The sequence below is a fragment of the Eptesicus fuscus genome, chromosome 5 (assembly GCF_027574615.1).
Source record: "Eptesicus fuscus isolate TK198812 chromosome 5, DD_ASM_mEF_20220401, whole genome shotgun sequence".
NCBI lineage: Eukaryota > Metazoa > Chordata > Mammalia > Chiroptera > Vespertilionidae > Eptesicus > Eptesicus fuscus.
Genome location: NC_072477.1, coordinates 93,521,014 through 93,544,998, shown reverse-complemented (window position 1 = coordinate 93,544,998; position 23,985 = coordinate 93,521,014). Strand labels below are relative to the sequence as shown.

The window sequence follows — 23,985 nt, the reverse complement described above, 5'->3', positions numbered from 1 at the left end:
AAAACTAGCCTGCTACATTTGGTTAAACATTTAATGATTTCAGGCTGATGTTCCCCACCCTTACCCTTAGAGCATCCAGGGAAGAACTTAAAAGCCATTCCAGTTAGGTCCAGGCCATAGCAGCCAAGTTCCTCTGTGCGTGTACTAGGACACCTTAGATAACATTTTTAGATTTTCTGACATTACATTTAATAGACATTCCAAGGGGACAGTACAAAGATGGTATACTACTCCCCATGCCACCCCTCAAGTATTGTCCTTTATCAACCCTTTATAGCTAAACTTGAAGAGTTGTATGGGCTGGCTATTTCTATCTTCCATTTAATTTTTTTTTTAATTGTGGTAAATGGATATACCACGTTAATAACTTTAAAAATGTACAGTTCAGTGATATTAAATACATTTACATTATTGTGGCCCATTCACTTTAAAGTTTTAATGTGCAAAGTCGCAGTTAACTAGGACTACAAGATCTGTGATGAGAAGAGTAGTCCCTTCCAGCTTGTTTTTACTGCTCTTTCCTCTATCCTGGCTAAATTCCCTCCTTTTTTTGAACCCCGAATGTCTGAACATCTTTTCTCGATCAGAGTTGATTGATAATCTGGCTATATATAGAATTACTAGAGGCCCGGTACAGGAAATTTGTGCACGGGAGGGTGAGGGAGTGGGTCCCTTAGCCTGGCCTGCACCCTCTTGCAATCTGGACCTCTGGCTCCTAACCGCTCGCCTGCCTGCCTGCCTGATAGCCCCTAACTGCCTCTGCCCCCGCCCCCATGGCTTCGTCAGGAAGGACATCTGGAATGACATCTGGAAGGTCGTTCGGCTGTCTGGTCTAATTAGCATATTACGCTTTTATTATTATAGATGCGCTGAAAATAATTTTCTAGCAGAAACAGGGAGGTGGTGCTCAGTTTTTCTGTTTCTGCTATTGCTATTAGAAAATTTGAAGCCATTCTGATTCTTGATTCTTTTTCTTTGAGACCTGCTTTCTTGCTCTGCAAACTTATAGTTATTCACGTCTTCATGTTGTTACTGTGTTGGGCACTGAATGGATCCTTTCAATCTGGAAACTTCAGAAGCACATTCTTCATGGGGAACTTTTCTTGAATTACTTCACTAATAACTCCCTACCCCCATCTTCTCTGCTCTCTCAGGAACTGAAATTTAGCTATTGAACTTCCTGAATTGATCCTCTGTCTTGTCTTTTTCATTCCTATTTTCTGTTTCCTTGTTATTTTATTTACATTTCTCAATGGCAATTCCAACTCTTCACTGCTTTTAAGTTCCATAGTTCCCTAATCCACCCCACCTCCCAACTTTAGCTCCAGAGAAAATACACAGACATTAAGAATTATCACCTCTCTCACTGTCTTAGAGGAAAAAACTGGCTTTGTTCTACATTTCTCCTGGGACTTAAAGTGATAATTAAACTACCCATCACATCTTCAATATTTACCTCAGACAGCAAGTTTCCCCCACCCTAAAACACAACCAGCAAAACAGAAACAATCAACATTCTCATAACCCTGTTTTCTCCTCCAACCTTGTCAGATTTCTTGAAAGAACAGATAAAACTATCTTTACTCTATCTTTACATAATCGACTTCTCTAACTATATCTACCCATCATCCCCAAGCTAGAAATATAAGTATCTTCAATCCCTTATTTTTCTTTACCAACCATAACTTATCTGTTGCAAATCCTAAAAATTCTACCTCTAACATCCCCACTATCACTACTCCCACTTAGGATGAAATAATTTTCAAAACTATCTCCTAGACACTAGATTTTCCTTTACATTGTCCAACTTTCAGCACTGCTCACAGCTATGTTGCTATAAAAACTCCCTAAAATCACTGCTGAATAAATAAAGGAAGGAATAAAATTAATCTGGCTGGATAAGTCTAGAGAGTCTTTCCATTCCTAAGAACTAGGTTAGTGTGGGGCCTGCTTAGATTTGTTCAATTGTTTCTCATCTACTTGTTTTCATTTGACTAAGTTAGTTAAACACAATTTCAAAATTATCTTGGCACAAATTTAAATGCCTCACACTGCCTGATGTCAAAACTTACTGTAAAAGTAATCAAGATGGTGTGGGTACTGCCATAATGCTAGACATATATGTTTATGGAATAGAACTGGGAGTCCAGGATTAAACCTATAGGTTTATGGTCTTTTGATTACCAACAAGAGTGCCATGACAATTCAGTGGGGGAAAGAATAGTCTTTACAACAAATTGTTCTGGGACTAGATATACACATAAGAATGAAAACGAACCTCTATCTATACCATATATAAAAATTAATTCGAAATGGGTCAAAGACCTAAATCTAAGAGCTAAACCTATACAACTCTTAAAATCCTATATAATAAAAGGGTAATATGCAAATTGACTGAATGGCAGAATGACTGGTTGCTATGACATGCACTGACCACCAAGGGGCAGACTCTCAACACAGGAGGTGCCCCCTGGTGGTCAGTGCACTCCCACAGGGGGTGTGCTGCTCAGCCAGAAGCCCTGAGCTGGGCTCATGTCTGGAGAGCGCAGCAGCGGTGGCCAGAGCTTCTACCACCTCCACGGCAGCACTAAGGATGTCCGACTGAGGGCTTAGGTCTGCTCCCGGTGGGGAGTGGGTCTAAGCTGTCTGTTGGACATCCCCTGAGGGCTCCTGGACTGTGACCCCCTGAGTGCATGAATGTCGTGCACCAGGCCTCTAGTAAAATGTAAGTGTAAATCTTCATAACCTTGGATTAGGCAGTGGTCTCTTAGATATGACACCTAAAGTCCAAAGCAACCAAAGAAAAGAGATAAATTGGGACTTCATCAAAATTAAAAACTTTTGTGTTTTGAAGGATAATATCAAGATAGTAAAAAGACAATCCACAGAATGAAAAAAAAGTTTGCAACTCTCATAGGAGACTGGTATCTGAAATATGTAAAAAACTTTTATAACAGCATTTTAAAGACAACCTAATTGAAAACAGGCAAAGGATCTGAATAGACATTTCTCCAAAGAAAACCTACAAATGGCCATGGCAACCCAGCGCTGACTGCTTCCGCTGCAGGCACAGTGCCCCAGCACTGACTGCTGAGGGGACTGCAAATCAGGGCCAGAGAGAGGCCTGAAGAGAGAAGCAGGGACTGATCCGTTGCCTCTGTGGCAGTTTTTGATCAGCACTTGCTTCTCTCTTTCTCTCCCAGTCTGGCCAGCAGCTGCGCCTCCATTTCTCTCCAAGCCTCCACTGGGGCTGCTGATCAGCCCTGCCTTTCTGATCAGGCCCTGTTGATAGGTCCAGAGATGCTGACTGGCATAGGAACCGACCAATCAGAACCAAATGTGGGTTCTGTGAAGAACCAATGGCTACCTAGGAGGCGGAGCTTTTGACGCCGACTGGCATAGAAAACCGACCAATCAGAACCAAATGTGGATGCTGTGGGGAGCCAATGGTTGCCTAGGAAGTGGAGCTTTTGATGCTGACTGGCATAGAAACCGCCCAATCAGAACCAAATCCGGGTGCTGTGGGGAGCCAATGGTTGCCTAGGAGGCAGAGTTTTTGACACTGACTGGCATAGAAACTGACCATTCAGAACCAAATTGGCCAGTAGAGGAGGGCAGTTGGGGGCGAGATCAGGCCAGGAGGGGAGAGCTGTTGGGGCAACCAGGCCGGAAGGCGAGGGCAGTTAGGGGCGATCAGGCAGGTGAGCAGTTAGGAGCCAGTGGTCCCAGATTGTGAGAGGGATGTCCAACTGCTGGTTTAGGCCCGATTCCACAACTGGCAGTCGGACATCCCCCAAGGGCTCCCCAATTGGAGAGGGTGCACGCTGGGCTGAGGGAACCCCCACGCTGTGCATGAATTTCGTGCACTGGGCCTCTAGTGAATATAATAAAAGACAGATAATAACAAGTGTTAGTGAGAATATGGAGAAGTTGGTACCCTCATATATACACTGCTGGTAGGGATGTAAAATGGTGCAGGCACTTTGAAAAACAGCCTGGCAGTTCTTCTAAAGTTTAACCAGAGTTCCCACATGACCCAGTAATTTCACTCCTAGGCATATAACCAAGAAAAATGAAATATGCTCACACAAAAACTTGTACAGAAATGTTCATGAGAGTATTATAGCTAATAGCGTTCCTGTTGCAGGAAAAATCCTGCAATAGGGTTTCCTGCTGCACTCTACCCCACCCTGCCTGCTCTCCTCCCTTGTCCCCCGCCCCGCCTACTCCGCCAGCCCGCCTGCTTTTCCCTTCTCCCCCGGCCCTCCTGCTTTTCCCTTCTCCCCCGGCCCGCCTGCTTTTCCCTTGTCCCCTGGCCCGCCTGCTTTTCCCTTCTCCCCTGGCCCCACCTCTGCTCCTCCCTTGTCCCCCGGCCCGCCTTCTCCACCAGCCTGCCTGCTTTTCCCTTCTCCCCCAGCCCCGCCTCCGCTCCTCCGTTCTCCCCCGGCCCGCCTGCTTTTCCCTTCTCTCCCGGCCCTGCCTCCGCTCCTCCCTTCTCCTCCCCCCCGGCTTGCTTGCTTCTCCGCAGCTTTGCTCCCTTTTGCAGCTCTTGGCTTCTTTCTACGCTGTCTTGATATGCAAATTAGCCGCCACCTTTGTTGGGGTAATTTGCATACTCATCATGATTGGTTGGTGGGTGTGGCTTGGGCGTAGCGAAGGTGCGGTCAATTTGCATATTTGTCTATTATTAGGTAGGATAGCCCCAAAGTGGAAATAACCTAAATGTCTTATCAATTGATGAATGTGTAAATAAAATGTGGTGTTCCTTACAATGGAATATTATTCAGCCATAAAAAGGAATAAAGTTCTCACACATGCAGACACAAAAGGCCAAATATTGTGATTCTGTTTATATGAAATATCCAGAATAGGCAAATCCGTAGAGACAGAAGGCAGATTAGTTATTGCCAAGGGACTGGGGGAAGGAAGGAGGGAATATGGAGTGACTGCCTATGGGTATGGTGTTCCTTTTGGATGAAAATGTTCTGGAATTAAATATGGTGATAGTGGCACAATCTTGTTAATATACTAAAAACCATGGAATTTTAGTTTAAGTTGAATTTTATGGTGTGTGAATTACATCTCAATTAACACTCACTAACTTTGCATTCTTAAAATCTCTAACAGGCAAGTATTCAGGATAGTTGGGTTGCCGAAGGTCACAGTGGGTCCAAAGATTGACAAAGTCAGCAGACTAGTCAAGGAGTTCTGCCTTGGACTCAGCAGGCTAGTGAAGCAAGGCACTGCTGTACCAAGCAACCACTTTACTCTCCTCTAGGTGTATATTTTGCCTGATGTGCAACATGTATTTCTTTTGCAAAATAAAATGTATTTCTGCTGTATTAAAATGTTATCAACATTGTTGGTTGCCAGTTATGGGTAAACCTAGAAATTCAATTTTCAGTAAGGACTTTGGCAAAGAAGCAAAATTTGAGGCTTACATAAGAAAAGATGACTATATGCTAAATAAAAACCACTTAATGATGAGAGAAAGATATGTCTATACATCTTCACAATCATTTAAATTGTGAAGAAGTATGCACAACTAATTAATATTCATAACCAATTGAGTATTTTAGGCAACTTGGTTAAAGCAGCTTATGGCAGAGCCACTGAAAGTGAGAGAACATCCTTAGTGTTATGAATACAGTTGGACAGAACAAAGGTCCTGCCTTGCAGGAGTTTACCTTCCGGTGGGGAGAAAAAGTGAGGAACAATATACATAATTTCTGTCCGGTGACTAAGTTTTATAGAGAAAGATTAAGAAGGAAAAGAGAGTGAAGAAGATGGTGGGGGGTGGGGGTGGGGCGGTTTGCTAATGTACTAGGAGTACCGGTTAATAATGAGGATTTTTTTCAATAGATGGAGTTACACATATGTTGATATATATGCGATTTGATATGTATGCTATTTTGTTGTACTGACAACAAGCTTCAAAACTTCATATGTCAAATTTGTTGAAGGTGTTAACATCATAGATAGTTTTACACTTAAAAATGTCGAATTTTGTGCCAAAAAAAAGAGCATTTGCAGGAAGTTTTAATTCATTATTTTGAAGAAAAGTGCTGCTGAATACTTCGGGAAGCTTATGATGAACATGCTCCATCTCAAGATACTTGTGAATGCTGGTTTAAATGCTTTAAAAGTGATGATTTCGATGCGAAAGACAAAGAACATCTAGGTCAACTGAAAAAGTTTGAAAACCAACAATTACAGGCATTATTGGATGAAGATGCGTGTCAAACTCAAAAACAACTTGCAGAAAGATTAAACGTTGCTCAGCAAACAATTTCTGATCATTTACAAGCAATGGGAAAGATTTTAAAGGAAGGAAAATGGGTGCCACATCAACTGAACGAAAGACAAATGGAAAACCGAAAAGTCATCAGTGAAATGTTGCTTCAACAGCATGAAAGAAAGTCGTTTCTTTGCATCGAATTGTGACTGGCGATGAAAGTGGATTTATTTTGAGAATCCCAAACGCACAAAATCATGGGTTGATCCAGGTCAACCATCAACATTGACTGCAAGGCCAAATCACTTTGGGAAGAAGACAATGCTCTGCCTTTGGTGGGATCAGGAAGGTGTGGTGTATTATGAGCTTCTAAAACCAGGTGAAACCGTTAATACTGATCACTATAGACAACAAATAATCAATTTGAACCACGCTTTGATCGTGAAACAACCAGAATGTTCCAGAAGACACAGTAAAGTAATTTTGCTTCATGATGACGCACCATCACACACTTCAAAACCAGTTAAAGACACGTTAAAAGATATTGCCTGGGAAGCATTAACCCACCCGCTGCATTCATCAGACCTTGCTCCTTCAGATTACCACTTGTTCCAATCAATGGCACACACACTTTCTGAGCAACACTTCAAAACATACGAAGAAGTGGAAAATTGGGTCTCTGAATGGTTTGCCTCAAAACAAGACAAGTTCTATTGGGACGGTATCCACAAATTACCTGAAAGATGGGGAAATGTGTGGCTAGCGATGGACATTACTTTGAATAAAGCACTTTTGATGTTTCTCTTGAAATTATGTTTTCTTTGATTACAAAATCCACATTATTAACCAGTACACCTGGTATAGCGTGATCAGGAAAAGGCTCTTTAATAACATTTGAAAAGAGGCTTGAAAATAATAAAGAAGCTATACGGATAGTTAAGGTATTTAGAGATAGATATTTAGCATATTGACTATGTGTATCTAGCATAAGAAAGCAGGCAGTTATTCCTTTGAAAGTACCACAGATAATAATTTCCTAGGTAAACTATTAACCAGCATTGGTTTACATTAGACAAATAGTTTACATTATTTTAGTTAAAGCAGAATGCGGACCCAGATGAAAACTAATCAAAGATTGGCTATTTGTCTACCTGCATCTCCACTCGCAGATAAAAGAACTGTACCTACCTAGATTTTTACCTTGTAGATTTCTATTCCCTTCTATTAATAATGTCAGAGAAGGAAAATTTCCTGTTTTTAATTCTACCAATTAAGAGAAAATAATTTTTAGGCAACCAAGCAACCCCATTTAATACACAACATAAATTGTCCAGAATAGAATAAAATGCTTGGGTTAAGTTAATTTTTTTTACCTTTTAAAAAATAACTGACCCAAATAACTTTTCTATATATATATATATATATATATATATATATATATATATATGAACGTCTTAAAAGCAGAGAATTGCAGTTTTCAAAAGTATAAATACGACCAGAAGATACCAAGAGAAGAGCTAGAATAATCTGTTATATTCTCTATGAAAAGGGTTCTTAATTTAGATCCCCAGAGTCTAGATAGACAAAATGGTCAGAAACACATAGTTTGGAATAGCATAGAGGTCCTCCCCCCAGCCCCATGTGAGTATCTTTAAGGCAAAGGGGCCACTAGTTCCTTTAGGTGTACATAAAACTTTAAGACACTTAAATTATCTGCTAGGTCCTCCAGGTTTATATCTTTACTAGAGGCCCAGTGCACAGATTCATGCACCAGTGGGGTCCCTCGGCCTGGCCTGCACCCTCTCACAATCCAGGACCCCTCAGGGGATGTCAGAGTGTCAGTTTTGGCCCGATCTCTGCAGGCCAGGCTGAGGGACCCCACTGGAGCATGAATCCGTGCACTGGGCCTCTAGTATGCATATAAGATCTTTGGTTAATCTCTTCTCCCCCTCCCCCACCACCCTGAGATTCATCAGTCTGTTCCATGTTTCCATGCCTGTGGTTTCTGCTCCTGCTTGAGCGTCTGCCCCCTGGTGGTCAGTGCATGTCATAGCTACTGGCCAGTCAGCTTAGGCTTTTATATAGATAGATAGATAGCATCCCTTGGTTATTTTAAGGGATTGTGATCACCAAAATGGTGAAGAAGTGTTATTCTGAAGGATAGTTCTGCATGTATTCATTTACCCAAGTTAGTTAAACTCAAATTACAAAAGCCTTTTATCAAAAGAGTAGCCCTAGCTGGTTTGGCTCAGTGGATAGAGCATTGGCCTGCAGACCCAAGGGTCCAGAGTTCGATTCCAGTCAAGGGCACGTACCTTGGTTATAGGCTCCTCCTGGGCCTGGGCCCTTGGTCAGGGCACGTGCAGGAGGCCACCAATCAATGTGTTTCTCTCACGTGGATATTTCTTTGTCTTTCCCTCTCTCTTCCACTCTCTCTAAAAAAATCATGGAAAAATATCCTCTAGTGAGAATTAAAAAAAAAAAAAAAAGAGTAAGTTTGGGTTGGCAAATGTAGCTACAAACAGTTGTTTCAGACAGATTGTATTAAAAATATTTAAGCTAGAATGTAGAGACCTAAAAGACAAAAAAACAAGCTACAGACATAAATTACCCGATTATGGGTAAACCTAGAAATTCAAGAGAAAAATGTGGCAAGCAGGGCTGGGCCTCTCTAAGGTAATTACTTTAATACAATCAGCCCCAAGGGGAAACAGTATTCTGTTGCAATCTATTAAATAATTAGATACTGTTGTCTTACAGGTATGAATAATTAAAAATGTGAAAGCATGATTTCAAAAGTATATTCTGCCTGGCCGGTGTGGCTCAGTGGTTGAGTGTTGTCCTATGAACCAGGAGGTTGTGGTTGATTCCTGGTCGGGGGCACATGCATGGGTTGTGGGCTGGATTCCCAGTAGGGGGCGTGCTGGAGGCAGCCAATCAATGATTCTCTCTCGCACTCCCTTCCTCTCTGAAATCAATAAAAATATATTTTAAAAAAATGTATATACTGTACTGATTTCCAGAATGTTCAGGATTATAAGAGCATCTCAGAAGTATTATAGAAACAGAAAAAATTATTTTTAGCACCATTTCTAAATGTGGGGCCAGTCACTACAAGTACTGTATTTTCCCGTGTAGAAGACGACTGACTGTGTGTGTAGAAGGTTTTCCTGGGTTACAAAGTTGTCTTATACGCCGGAAAATACGGTAACACGCTGCAGAAACAAATGAGGTTTCCATTCCATGCTTCACACTCCTGTCTTCATTACTGAGACAGAGCTTTCCTAAGCTATTGCAAGGCTATGTTGAGATTAGAAAGTTTAATTTGAATTTTATACACTTCTTTAGCCAGAATTTAAGGTCTACATTTTGCTGTTATACTTAAAAGAAATACTCATGTACATATGTTAAATGCTCTACTGTTTTTTTAGAATATATTTTTTATTGATTTCAGAGAGGAAGGGAGAATCATTGATCAACTGCTTCCTGCACACCCCACACTGGGGATCAAGCTCACAACCTGTGCCCTGACCCGGAATCAAACTATGACCTCCAAGTTCATAGGTCAATGCTCACCCACTGAGCCACACCGGCTGGGCAATACTTTACTGTTTTAATTCACATAAGCCATTTTAACTGTTTGGTTTGAACAGTGAGGGTCTATGGTATGTAAAATGTTATGATTTTTTCAGGGCACAAAAACTGTAGTGAGGGAAAATGTTACAGGATTTAGAATTCTTGTACAGTGGAACCTCAAACTTTGAGCATGGGCAGTTGAAAATGTTTGAGTATATGTTAAGTGCAAACTGACCGCTATTTTTGTCCTTGGGGATCTTAACAGTTTAGCAAACAACCACGGGGCAAATGTCTGCTGTAGAGATAATGCAATACCAGGGTACTTTAAATGAAGACAAATACATCCACTTGGGAGGTGGGGAAAACTGTAGACTTTTAAAAGGCTACTTACTACTAAAAGGTAGGTTGACATTGAGATTTGCAGACCAAGAGGCAGGGAAAGCATTCCAAGTAAAAGGAACCACCACGAACAAAGCAGAGACATAATCTGGGGCCAGCCCTGTGGTCCATCCCTAAACCCTCAAAAACCAAAACAAAACCCAAAAAACTCAAAACCAAAACAAACCCCAAATATAATGGATATTATAATGGGTAACACATTTCCAAGAGCTGGATTTGGCTGAATGCTTGCCCTCTTCCCCCAAATTTGCAAACAAACAAAGCACCCAACAACCTGTTTAGAAATTTTTAACTACCACAGCTCAAAGTCTTTTTTCTTTTTTTAAGAAAGGGTTTATAAGACCAATTTTACCGCCCGCCCCCCCCCCCCCCAAAAAAAAAGACTTTTTGGGGTATGGAATTTAAACCACCCTAGCATGGCTGGGTCGGAGAGACAATATGTCTGTCTTCTCCCTGGGGTTTTGCAAGCATTTTTATAGATCAAGTAGGAGGAAAAAAGATATGTGAGCCATTCCGAAAGGATTTACATTAGCTATAGACAAAGAGAATGAACAATGGTAAGAGGGGCTAATTACAGGATGGGCAAGAGTCTGAAAGGAAGTGTGGGCTCCTAAGGATTGGGATGTTCATGTGCAAATAAGTGGAGGCTCCTGGAGTTCTATAGTACCTGGCTGTCATCCTTTTAGATAATCCGGAAATTGCCACCTGGAAATTAATTCTAAATTCCAACCAATATACAGGAATGTGAGCAGTCTTTTGTGAGATCTGTTCCACAGCTCTTTTGTCTCTTTCTCTCACTCTGTGGAAGCTGTAATTTTAATTTAGAACACCTCAGAATTTTTTTTTTTGGTAAAATCCTAACTGGCATGCCAGACTCTTGTTGCTCCTCTTGGAGTTAGCTTTATAGTTCTCTACTGAAGGGGGGAAGGTAAGTGATTACTTTTTAACAAACTTGAGTATTTTACTGTTAGTAAAAACAGTTGGATAAGTGGAAGTTAAGACTCAATAAATGAAACTGAGAATCTAAAAGCCAGGCTGTGATGTTTGGACTCAGGCTCATTAGTTTTATTCAAATTATTACCATTCTTGAACCTCAATTTGCAGTTCGCGGAGGTTGCAAAATGAAGCAAAAATCTCAACATGAAATTATATGTTGGCTAATCTCTCCCTGGTGAAAGTTGAGTATTACGAACACCATTTATTTTCAACAAAATAATACACATAGGAGCTCAAATCATAAACAAAGCATCCGAGTGACAAATGAAGGCCAGGCAGTTGGAACAGTTTAATCACTGGGTAGAGAAATCAACAAGGCACTATGAAAGAAAGTAAGTGGGAGAGGATCAGTGTTTGCAAAAGTAACTTTATGATTGTGTGTTAAAGTCAAACATTTATCAAATGCTTAGACATGTCTAAGATGCCACTCTACATTCTTTCAGAATTGCATAGAAGTTATTATAATGAACAGAGAATCAATTAGTACAGTTCTATTTGATAGTTTTGGTTATCATCATAAAACTAAAATTTAGGGTTTTTTAAAGGTAGTATTTTGATTAATCCTTCTTTTGTATAATTTATGATAAGATTTTGGACATCAAATAGATTCACTTTAAGTGAGCTTTTCTTTGCTGACAATTATCCTCAGATAAATGAAGACTTCCTGTACTTAATTTGTATAGGAAAGATGGAAAGGCACTGAAAGTTTTTTTTTTTTTTTTGGCAGGGGTGGGGGTTAGCTGAGTAAAAGTGAACTGGCTGTTAATTACCCTGGGGAAGTCTAATGGGTTACAGGAAAGAACCTTTTGGAATAGCAGAGGCCTAGGGTGGCAGCAGTCAAAAGAAAAGATTGACTTCCTTGAAGATGAGCCTTTATTATTTTTCCTAAGAGTTTCTGCGGAAGGGGTCTCGAAAGCTAATTCTAAGATGATCTTAAAGGACATTGGGATATCAGAAGAAGAAAGGGGTGGCGCACTGTTCAAATTTGGACTCACTAAGTTGAAGATTTTGGACAGATTTCCAAGTGGAGAAAACCAGCAAGTGGTTGGAAATATTAACATAGAAGGATCAGTCATGTTATGGATTCAGAGGAAATGTTTTTTTCCATTATTTAATCTGTAATTGCACAATAACACCCAATCGTTTGGCTACTGATGTTTTTTTGACATGCACGAGAAAAAGCAACTATTTCCATTGTTGTAAAGGTTTTATTGAAGAAATTTAAATGAATATAAACACTTTATGGCTAAGTAAAGACAAACACTGTGGCTAAAAAATAGTGAAAGTAAGTTTTGCTGAATCCATTAAAAATACTGGAGTATCTGTTTGGAATGTCAATTTATTTGATGCTGGTTAAATGTGTAACAAGTTATATTAAATCAGTTGTAATACTCAAGTCACTGAACAAGCCTCCCTCCACACTAAAGTTTCCTGGGCTATTGCTGTATTACTCTTTCCATAGTGACTATGTTTTGGGTTTCTACTTTCTCCTATACATCTATTAATTCCTATTTTCAAGAGAAAATAACCTTACCCAAATTCACCAGTGCTAGCATTTCCTTTGCTGTAACCTATTTATTCTTAGGTTAATCCCAACAATATTTGAGTGACTGCCCCATCTGACATGAGGTTACTATTCTCCTAACATATTGCTTCTTTTCCCCTTTCAAAACCGAAAGGATTGCATAATCGTGGATCTCAAAATTATTTATGAACCACTACTGCTGCCCTCTCCCTTAACAAACACTGCAACATTATAACCTATTTACCTCCGCTTTGAAACTGTATCTTTAACATGGTTTAACATAGCAACATTTTTGAGAAAAACAAAACATGAAGAGGGGCAGAATTTCCAACTCCAGGCAGGCAGAGGACCCAGTAATTATTCTAATGAATACCTCTCTTAGAGAGGCTTGTGGTCGGGCTCGTACTTTTCCAATTTAAAACTGCTTAGATGGAGCAGTACGTTGTAGTTTTTAAGGAGACATCTGAAATGCGCGTCTTTAGGCAGAGTTGCTGGAAACGGTAACAGTCAAGGGCTAGGTTTAAAAGACGTTTCTCAGCAGCTAGTCATCTCTTTCGTTCTTCAAAAGAAACAAAAGTGAACTTCCTTCATATTCTATTTTCTGGTCGCTACTAATACCCCATTCCGGAAGGAGTAGGGAAAACAGATGATAGGGCGACGGGGAGGGAGGAGGCAAAGGAATGATATTACAAGTTAAGACTAGGATTCTGCCTTATTATTCTGCCTTACTCTTCCGACATGGCATGGATACTGAGGAAATCAGGCTTTTCCAGGCTGCTACTTCTGCGGGGCTGGTGTAAATAAACTCGACGCTCAGAGGAGAAACCTCTCTCCTTTCCTCTATTTCCCCAAATTTACCTCTCCTCTTACACTTCCAAGTCTCATTCCCTAGGGTCGTACAGAGGGGGTTCTTGCCCTATCTCACATACCCCCCCCCCCCGCCCCGAAAGAAGCGGGGTCACTCCCCTCCTCCATGCAGATGCTTCAACCACTGCACTCAAATTAACATTTAACGGTGATATTTCCTGATTTCTCTACTCCGAGGAGCCAAAGCTCTTCTACTCTGGTCCGTGGATTCCCCGAGGAACTTGGCCCTCCTTTCCGCGCCACCGCAGCCACCGCCCCCTCGCTGCCCAGGATGCGAGCGAGCCCGGTGCACCCACCGGGAGAGGCTCCGGGAGAGGCGCGCGCGGCTGCCCGCACGCTCCAGGAGTGTTCCCGCCCTCTCCCCCCACAGATCTGGCACGTGACTGGCCCGCGCCCCGTTACCTACTCCGAGGTGCGGGGGTGAAGGGAAGGGGACGAAGGAAGAAGCCCGAGTCCGAGGCTGCAGCCGCCAGGGAAGCCGGTGCTACCGCCGGAGACGTAGGCGCGCCCCGCAGTTACGAGGACACGCACGCGCGCCCTCCCGGCACCCGTCGCACCCCCGCCAGGGACGGAGCCTAGTGGATTACCTTCCGGGGCAGTGCGCCTCTAAGAGGGGAGCGGGCGGGCACTTCTGAAAGTCTCCTAACTCTTCCGGGACGCCTCTCGGGGCTCGGGCTCGGGGTGTTTGTGTGCGTGTGCAAGCGCGCTCTGAGAGTACGCCCCACGACTCTCCTCCTCGGCTCCCTTCCCGGTCACTTCCTCCTCGCTTTAGGGACCGGAAGAGTTCTTGAGCCAAAACAGCTCGGCGGGCACTTCCGGGGCTGGAGAAGTAGGTTCCGGGAGGTGCTGGAAGCAGAGGCAGCGGCGGCGGCTGGAGGATGAAGAAGGAGCATGTGCTGCACTGTCAGTTCTCCGCGTGGTACCCACTCTTCCGCAATGTCACCATCAAGAGGTAACTCGGGAGGGGCCTACTCCGGGACGATGGCAAAGGAAACTGCGACATTTGGGGAAAATTCTATCTCCATAAAAAAAAAAAAAAGCATAAATAAAAAATGCAGGCCTTGTGGGCTGGGAACGCCAAAGCCGAGATTTCGACTTCCTAGTGGTATTTCAGGTAGGGAGGTTAATGAAGTCGATCCGTATTTGCTGTTCGTTCTGTTGCGGGTCAGAGAGTGTGCCAGAAGGTTATGTCATGGTTCAGAGGAGGTCAGAGGCTGGTGAGCAGTGGATTAAGCCTGTTTAGGCTTGGGAGTTCACCATCGTTGTTTTTAGAATTACCAGAGAGGGGAGGTGATCAGGAGAACTGGGTACTCCCTGCGTTGCCACTGGCTAACCCAATTATATTGTGAAGCTCCAATGTGACAGTGTAGATGGAAAGCGTTAGTTTAGTTATATATTCTTAGGAATGCTTGTACCGCGAGAGGAAGCTGTCTGGAAAAGTTGTGGAACCATATTTGTTTTCTAGTTCTCCACCCTACAATCAAGGAATCCATCCCTATTTTGCAGGGCAAGCATAGGATTAACCGTTTCATCCTTCACCCAGGAAATTCAAGTATTGTAGGCAAGACAGCTAGGAGAATATCCCCAAATGTTCAAAAGCAATCATGCCATCTGGAGCAAGATGCAAGGAAGGGCAGGTTTTCATTCACTAAGAGCCATAGATCAAAGAACTACATGTCCATGGATAGCATTTTCTGTACTTTGCCCGATCCTCCTTTAGGCCTAGTTTCCAGTTATTTAGATATCAACTGTCCCTTGCTTTTCATTCTGTCCTCTTAGTGCAGAGAGTGTGAATGCAAAGAGGGAAACTCTTTTGAAATCCTGAGGGATTGAAAGAGCATAAAGGGATTATTCAAGACAATTCTTTTCCATCCTCTTATTCATACATAGAATCAGCTTCCAATTACTCCTGGTGTAGTGGAGGTTAGAGTAGCTCAAAGGAAGATAACCTTTGCATTTGAAGAAGGTCGAAGTCACACCAAAACAAAAGGAAGAGTTCAACAGCAGCAGTGGACATTACCTCCTATCCTAGAAGTAATTTTTCTACATGATATACCAGTCTTTCATTACCTTGCATAATTGAAATAGGCTTTGGGTCTGAGGTAATGATAGAGTTACTTGTTTTGGGTTGCTACGATATAAGGTATGTTTGTGAACTTGTCATACATTTTCACACTGAGTTCACTTAAAACTGACATGTACTTTCTGTGCAGTTCTTTTGCAACCTCTGGTGTACTTTTTCTTTGCCTTCAGCAGTAAAATATAATGGTTAAGAATTGGACTCTGGAGTCAGGGCCATCTGCCTGGCTTTGAATTTTGGTTCCACCAGCATCTTGAGCAAAGTGTGTAATCTAAGTCCCATCTGGGAAATTGAGACAATAACAGCCTTATCATGGGCATTAAATGAGATAAAGCATTTAGAATGCTTGCCACTGTTTCTGGCATATAGTAAACAAATTTGCTGCATGTTGTCACATTTTGGATTTAATCAAAGCTCAATTGAAGCAAAATAATTTTAGTTTACTTAAAATGTGAAGCATTCACATGAAGCTGAGAGTGAAAAATAAACCAAGAGGTGGGATTTTCTGAACAGTCAAAAACTAAGCTGTACTTCCTGAAACCATTCTTTACCCTCTTTAAACTCTTCAGTGTAGTCACTTATGTGGTGATATCACTGAACCTAACATATGGCAGGATACTCCTCCACAACTCAGGCCAGTAGGGTGGAATTGTTAGCTTTGCCATTGCCATTGCCATTGTCAGCTTTAATGCTGATAGACTATATTATAGTCTGTTTTTTTTTTTACTCAGCATTATTATTTAGGGTCAGGGGTGATTATGCAGTTAAGAATAGAAGTACATTTTTTGACAAGTTCTAGAACTTTGCCTCAGGCTTATGAACAACTAGCTAGAGGACTTTGGGCCATCCACTTTACCTTTCTTCCCTCAAACATGAAAGTTATAGTAATCTTGTAAAGGCCCCTTCTAAAATTTCCTTAGAGTAACTTGTCTAATCTAATAATAGACAAATATGCAAATTGACCATACCTCCGACACACCCACAAACCACGCCCACAAGCCACGCCCACCATCCAATCAGAGCAAGTATGCAAATTAACCCAAACCAAGATGGCTACAGCCACAGAGAGCAAGGTTTCCTAGGTAACAGAGGAAGCCAAGCTTTCTGCCAGCCGTTGCAGGCCTAAGCCTCCACTCAAGCTACAAAGTTTCAATTATAGAAGGTAAACAAATTCAAACAAATGGCGGCAGAATGGAGCTTGAGAGAGCAGGCCAGGGTTGCCGCCGGCAACAGGGGAAGCAAAGCTTTCTGCACACCCTGGCTGGGCCCACCCGCTTAAGGCAACAAAGTTTCAATTATAACCCCAACACAAATGGCTGCCGGCTGCTCGGAGGGAGCCCCAGGCTTGGCTCTGCTCCAGGCTACAAAGTTTCAATTGTAGAAGGAAAATAAATTCCAGATACCAAGGCCTCTGCTTGCATTGCCAGGGGGCGTGGCCAGCCTGCAAACCACCACAGGCCCCTCGCTCAGGCCGCCCCATGCCCCAAGGGAACCCCACCCTGATCAGGGACACCCTTCAGGGCAAACCAGTCAGCCCCCACCCATGTACCAGGCCTCTATCCTATCTAATAAAAGAGTACTATGCAGATTGACCATCACTGCAACACACAATATAGCTGCCCCCATGTGGTCAAAGATCCTGCCCCCATGTGGACACAAGATGGCCACCACAAGATGGCCAGCAGGAGAGGGCAGTTGGGAGGCACCCGGCCTGCAAGGGAGGGCAGTTGAGAAGGACCAGGCCTGCAAGGGAGGGCAGTTGGAGGTGATCAACCCTGCAGGAGAGGGCAGTTAGGGGTAACCAGGCCGGCAGAGGAGGGAAGTTGGGGGCAAACAGGCTGGCATGGGAGTGGTTAGGGGGTGATCAGGCTGGCAGGCAGAAGCGGTTAGGGGCAATCAGGAAGGCAGGCAGGCAAGCAGTTGGGAGCCAGCAGTCCTGGATTGTGAGAGGGATGTCCGACTGCCCGTTTAGGCCCGATCCCGCCTAAACGGGCAGTCGGACATCCCTTGAGGGGTCCCAGATTGGAGAGGGTACAGGCTGGGCTGAGGGACAACCCCCCTCCGTGCACGAATTTCGTGCACCAGGCCTCTAGTATATATATATATATATATATATATATATATATATATATATATATATATCAGCCTGGTGATGTAGGTACTTTGTCCTTTAAGTCTTTTACATCTGCCAGTTTAGCCTCATTGGATTCTTGCCTGCATAATAGATTTCAGTGACCAATTTAAGCTCTTCTCTGACAGCCTTATGTGTAAAGCGTGCCTGGCAGTGACTTGTTTTATGGCATCAGTCTTTCAGGCACGATTCTTTTTTCCTCTGAGTTTTGGTAGCTTTTGGTACATCTTGGCACAGCACTTACTATATTGTACTGTGATTTTTTTCTTTTATGTCTTTCTCCCTCATAGGCTTTGCATTCTTTCTTTTTCTTTTTGTTTATTTTTATTGACTTTAGAGAGAGAAGAAGGGAAGGGAGAAAGAGAAACATCGATGAGAGAGAGAAACATAGATCTGTTGCCTCCCATATGTGCTCCTACCAGGGATCAAACCCACAACCTAGGTATGCGCCCTGATTGGCAATCGAACCCGCAACCCTTTGGTGCACAGAACGAAGCTCCAACCAGATGAGTCACACTGGCCAGGGCAGGCTTTGCATTCTTAATGGAATCACCTTGGTATCCTCCTTGACTTACATGATATAGTGCAAGATAAGTCATAAGGATGAGTTTGGAAATGACTGTAGAACTCAGTGACTCATGAGAACTAGAATCCAACTTGATATCACCTAATAGAGGTAAGAGTTGTAGACCCTCCAAATAAGAAGAATATGCAAATAATTTATAATAGAATCAAACAGTAAGTAGATGTTTTGAATCTAATCAAGGGATGATAAAACTTGGAGGGAAAGCCCAGATTCCAATCAGACTTGAGAATTAGGGGACTGAAAGATTTTATTGACATAAAAGAGGACTCTGTCTGCTCTCACTGTGGTCAGGAAAATCACCCTACATGTCTAGGAGCTGGTATTCCTGCCAACATTTCTCAGTCTCAGGCCCCTGATAAGATAAACTTCACATTCTCTTGGAAATGTGGTCTCTATAATTCTCTTGGGATGACATTGTTACTTTAGTGGGTGTCTTTAACCCTAGGAAGAACTAGAATTAAACAGAGGTGATGAAATAATTCAAACTTAAGAATTTTATCTTTTTTTCTAAGCTTATTTAATATCTTTAAAATTTTGCCATTTTGAGGATAATTAGCATCTATCCTATATAATGAAGACCTAATATGCTAATTAGACCAGACAGCTGAACGACTTTCCGGATGTCCTTCCAGATGACCTTCTGGACGAAGCTGGGGCTGTGAGGGCCAGCCAAGGCAGCCAGGGCTGCGAGGGCTGGCCAGGGCTACGAGGGCCAGCCGGGGCTGCGAGGGCCGAGCCCCTTGCACAAATTTTGTGCATCGGGCTTCTAGTATATATATAAAAGCCTAAGGCGACCATTACAACCGGACGACCAGCTGGTTGCTATGATACGCACTGACCACCAGGGGGCAGGTGCTCAACACAGGAGCTTCCTCCTGGTGGTCAGTGCACTCCCACAGCCAACTTTCCGTGGCCGGCCAACCTCCCGAGGTCCCTCCCCCTACCCGCATCAGCCCTGATTGCTGGCCAGTCTGAGGGACCTCACCAGTGCACGAATTTGTGCACCGGGCCTCTAGTATATATATAAAACAGGTTAGCCTTTTGGTTCCAATTTAAATTGTGTAATTGGTTTACAATGGTGATATGTTAAACTATCTAAGAAAAATAGTTAAGTTTTTAAATAATATTGGAATGTTTTCAAGAACCTTAGATTCACTATACTTACAGGTTAATTTGCTGGCTTTATAAGAGTTAAATACCTGGGAAGGCTTATTTAGATAGTTGACATGTAGGGGTGGGCAAAAGTAGGTTTATAGTTGTGAGTATATAAAACCCAGTTTATTCTTGTACTAGAGGCCCAGTGCACGAATTTGTGCACCAGTGGGGTCCCTCGGCCTGGCCTGCGGGATTGGGCTGAAATTGGCTCTCTGACATCCCCCGAGGGGTCCCGGATTGCCACTGGTGCATGATCAGGGCCGGGGAGGGATGCGGGAGGTTGGCCAGTCAGGGAGGGACCACGGGAGGTCTCCAGGGCGTGTCTGGCCCATCTGGTTCAGTCCCGATCGGCCGGACCCCAGCAACAAGCTAACCTATTGGTTGGAGCATGTCTGGCCCCTGTTGGCCAGTGCACGTGATAGCGACTGGTCGACCAGTCGACTGTCTGCCCCCCTGGTGGTCAGTGCACATCATAGTGAGTGGTTGAGCAGCCTTAGCATATCATTAGCATATTACGCTTTGATTGTTTGAACGGCTGACCAGTCCACCGGACACTTAGCATATTAGGCTTTTATTATATAGGATTGTTTATTTATTTATTTGTTTGTTTACTTTTTAATCCTCACCAAAGGAGTGAGGACATTTTTTTCCATTGATTTTTAGAGAGAATGGAAGGGAGGAGAAAGGGGAAGAGACACAGTGATTGGTTGCATTCCACTCTTGACCCCACCAGGGCCTGGGATTGAACCTGCAACCAAGGTACATTCCCTTGATTGGGAGTCCAACCCGTGACTCTCTGGTCCAAGTGCCCGTGCTCTAACCACTGAACACCCCGGCCAGGGCTGTATTATTTATTTATTTATTAATTATTGTATTATTTATTTGTATTACAACTGTAATCCTACTTTGCCCACCCCTGTATTTAAAAATAAAATTGAATACATTATTTTTGTAATAGAGTTAAATTTTTTAAAGCAACCTTTTAAGTTTCAGAGGCTTACTTGAAATTGGTTAAAATTTAGCAGGTTTACAAATACATTAAGATTTGTTAATTGAACCTTTTTTATAAAAGCCTGAAGAGCTAGGCTTTTGAATGTGAAATTGTAACTTTGATAAATCAGATATTAATTTTTAAAACCGAAGTAGTCCATGAAATAATTTTTTCTTTGCACAAAAACCATTGTAATGTGCCAAAAATTATTCTGTAAATAAATGAAGCATATTATAAGTTGATGATATTCTATTGACTCTCTGAAAGTAAGCAGGACATAATCTTGTTTACTTAAAAAAAAAAACACAATATATATATATATATATATATATGCCTTATGATCAAAGTAATAACATTACCTGTAGGTATCCAGCAGGATTTTTTTGGTGATTTATTATTACAGAGGAAAAAACAAATGATCCCATGAGTTTTTTAAGTGACTTCAAGTATGGCTTTGCCATCCTTAGTTATGATGACCTGAAACAAATGGAACTAAAGGATGGCCAGTTAAAGAGCTTTATTGCTCTGGTGATCAGTTAAGTAGGATGCCACAAAAGCATCCACACATCACAGGTATTCTTAGGTTTATGTGCTCATTGCCAGCCAAAGAACAGTTTCTAGAAGCTTAAGTCCACTTCTGCCCTCTCTTCTAGAAGGTGGTCAGATGCTGTTCCTTTTCTGATTTGTTTGCTGCACTTCCTGTGTTGCTGCAATTATCTCTTGTCTCTAATTCCCTAAAGGCATATAATTATTGTACTCACTCAGAATTCTATTGAGTTTGTTGCTTTCATACTGTGATTTCAGCTTGCTTCTTTGGATTTGGTTGACTTTTGTCTTTATCACAAAGACAATTGTAGTAACTTTATGAACCTAATTTAGCTTACCGAAATATTTATTCATATTCTAATTTCTAGTCTGCCGCCATCAAATGTACATCATTAACATTTTCCACTTCATAGTTGTATAATGGGAACAAGTAATTTAAAAACTGAGTTTGGAAATTTTTTCTTTCTGCTTATGCTTGGCCTTTTTAAATAATGCCTTTTTTGGTATATGCATTTTTTTTTTTTTTTTAGTGTCATTCTTCCACTTCCTCAGAATGTGAAGGATTATTTACTTGATGATGGAACTCTGGTGGTTTCAGGAAGGTAAAGTATATCAGAAAACCATTTTTAATACTTTTATCATAAAGGAATGTTATACTGATTAAAACTCAGCCATTGCCATATAAAATGCACCATTCTCTCCCCTTTTTTTCTAGCTAAAATTATGTGCTGATTTTGATCCTTTATTTTTTTTGTCAATGCTCAATTAATAAGATTCTTAAAATTGGGTACTTCTCTAATAATTACTGTTTATGAAAATGGGCAATTCCTTTCTCTCTGCCTTTAGAAAATGGGGATGGAGAGGACTGGTGGTGGGACAGAGAGGGCATGTTGTTACCCTTTGGGATTCTTCAGTTATTTTAAGATAAGAAATTCATTGTTCATTGCAAACAAAGTTTTACGAGGGTGTATCATTTTTAAGTACTTAGCATTTTGTTCCCCACAGGTAACCCACCGTGACTCCACCTCCACGCTTCTCTGTTCATGTACTTCCTCTAATTGCAAAAGGAAGAAGTTACCATGCTTTAGTCTTTTTAGTGTAAACTTGAAAAAGTTTAAGCATTATACAATTTAATGATGTTCCATGTGTTCATTCAGGTCTCTGCTCAGAAATCATGTTATCTTAGTGCTCATCCCTCACTATCCTTCCTAAAGTAGCCTACTACTAATCCTTGCTGGAACTTTTTTTTTTTTTAGAATTGTAGGTTGGAAATAATTTTCCCTTAGAATTATTAAAAGTTTTTTTTTTTATTGTGCTCAAGTACACATAAAATTTACTATATTAACTATTTTAAAGTGTACAGTTCATTGGTAATAAGTACATTTATATTGTTGTGCAACCATCACCACCATCCATCTCCAGAACTTTTTTCATCATGTAAAACTGATAGCTCTCTGTGCCTTAGATTTCTCTTCTGTGAATGGGTGACTGATGTCAGAGAAGTAACCTCACAGGGTTGTGGCAGAGATACAAATGGATACTGTGTAAAATGTTTAGCCCAATGCCTAGTATATTGTATGTTCTTAAAAAATACTGACTGCTCTCGTCATCATTAATTTCAGTCTGATCATTAAACACTCCAGTAAATATATGAGTGAAAATTGTGATAAGTGCTGTGAAGGAAATGGGGAGGCCACTGACATATTAAGTGACTGAGGGTTGGAGTGGGGCTGAGGGTTGCAGGGCGGGTCAGGGAATTTCCTGAAGAAGTAACTTTTATGAGCCTCTGAGAAAGGAAGTTTGGGTAGAAGGTAGTCAGTTGAGTGGTTGAGGGAATAGCATTAAGGAGGGCTCTGAGGTGCAGAAGATCTTCACGTGATCCACTTATCACGTGAACGAATAAGAGAGGGCCTAGTGGTGGGAGTCTCAGTTGCTGAAATGGGAGCGATGGTTAGGGTTCAGGTTGAGGTATGTGTGTGGGAATCATGTTAAAGATCCTAGAATTTATTGAGAACTCAGGTATTGAAGGGCTCTGAGCAAGAAAGTGACTTTGGCAGATTTCATTTTGTGAACAATGACTGGTTACTGTGTGGGACTTGAAGGCCGGTTAGGAACCTGATGCTGCATTGGACCAAGTGAGAGCAGATAGTGGCTTGATCTAAGAGGGTGACACTGGAGCGGAGAGAATCCTGCAACTTTCAGAACTCAGTGATGGAGAAGGAAGTGGCAAGAATTTCTGCTTGAACAACTAACTCGATGAATGAAGATGGCATTTGCTCAGACTGAGAAAAGCATTGTTTATTGAGACTTTGATTTGAAAAATGTAGTAATTTATTTATTTTTATTTTATAAAAATATTTTTATTGACTTTACAGAGAGGAAGGGAGAAGAATAGAGAGTTAGAAACATCAATGAGAGAGAAACATCTATCAGCTGCCTCCTACAATCCCCCTACTGGGGATTGAGTCTGCAACCAAGGTACATGCCCTTGACTGGAATTGAACCTGGGACTCTTCAATCCACGGACCAACGCCCTATCCACTGAGCCAAACCGGTTAGGGCAAAAATGTAGTAATTTTAGATTGTATTACTTTTATAGTTAAAAACTTGAAAATTAGCCCTGGCCACTGTGGTTCAATGGTTAGGGTGTTAGCCCATGCATCAAAGGGTCGAGGGTTCAATTTCCGGTCAAGGGCACGTACTGGGTTGCAGGTTCTGATCCCTGGCCCTGGTTGGGGTGCATGCAGGAAGCAACTAATCGATGCTAACATCAATGTTCCTCTCTCTCTCTCTCTCTCTCTCTCTCTCTCTCTCCCTCCCTCCCTCCCCCCTCTCCCCCTCCCCCTCTCTCCCTCCTCCTCCTCCACCTCCTCCCTCTCCCTCTCCCCCTCCCCCTTC

At 42.1% G+C, this 23,985-nt stretch overlaps 3 protein-coding genes across 10 annotated transcripts in view; 2 read left to right on the top strand and 1 right to left on the bottom strand.

Moving 5' to 3' along the window:
* SEC61A2 (SEC61 translocon subunit alpha 2) overlaps positions 1–5,328 on the top strand; it is a 68,705-nt gene extending 63,377 nt beyond the window's left edge. The window contains exon 12 of the mRNA XM_054716566.1: positions 5,128–5,328. Coding sequence (XP_054572541.1) covers positions 5,128–5,278 — 151 coding nt within the window. The 3' untranslated portion in view covers positions 5,279–5,328. The remainder of the gene's footprint in view (positions 1–5,127) is intronic.
* Positions 1–14,305, bottom strand: part of NUDT5 (nudix hydrolase 5) — a 40,193-nt gene extending 25,888 nt beyond the window's left edge. For 2 of the 5 annotated variants that reach the window (XM_054716569.1, XM_054716572.1), the window contains exon 1: positions 14,005–14,179. The gene's annotated coding sequence lies outside the window, so the exon portion shown is untranslated. The other 3 variants (XM_054716570.1, XM_054716571.1, XM_028158906.2) reach the window with 3 other exon arrangements.
* Positions 14,306–14,375: 70 nt separating this feature from the next.
* The window catches only part of CDC123 (cell division cycle 123), a 72,335-nt gene continuing 62,725 nt past the window's right edge, over positions 14,376–23,985 (top strand). For 3 of the 4 annotated variants that reach the window (XM_028158903.2, XM_028158904.2, XM_008150425.3), the window contains exons 1-2: positions 14,376–14,550; positions 21,618–21,689. In XM_028158903.2, the coding sequence (XP_028014704.2) occupies positions 14,477–14,550; positions 21,618–21,689 (146 nt within the window). In that variant the 5' untranslated portion in view covers positions 14,376–14,476. The remainder of the gene's footprint in view (positions 14,551–21,617; positions 21,690–23,985) is intronic. The other variant, XM_028158902.2, reaches the window with a different exon arrangement.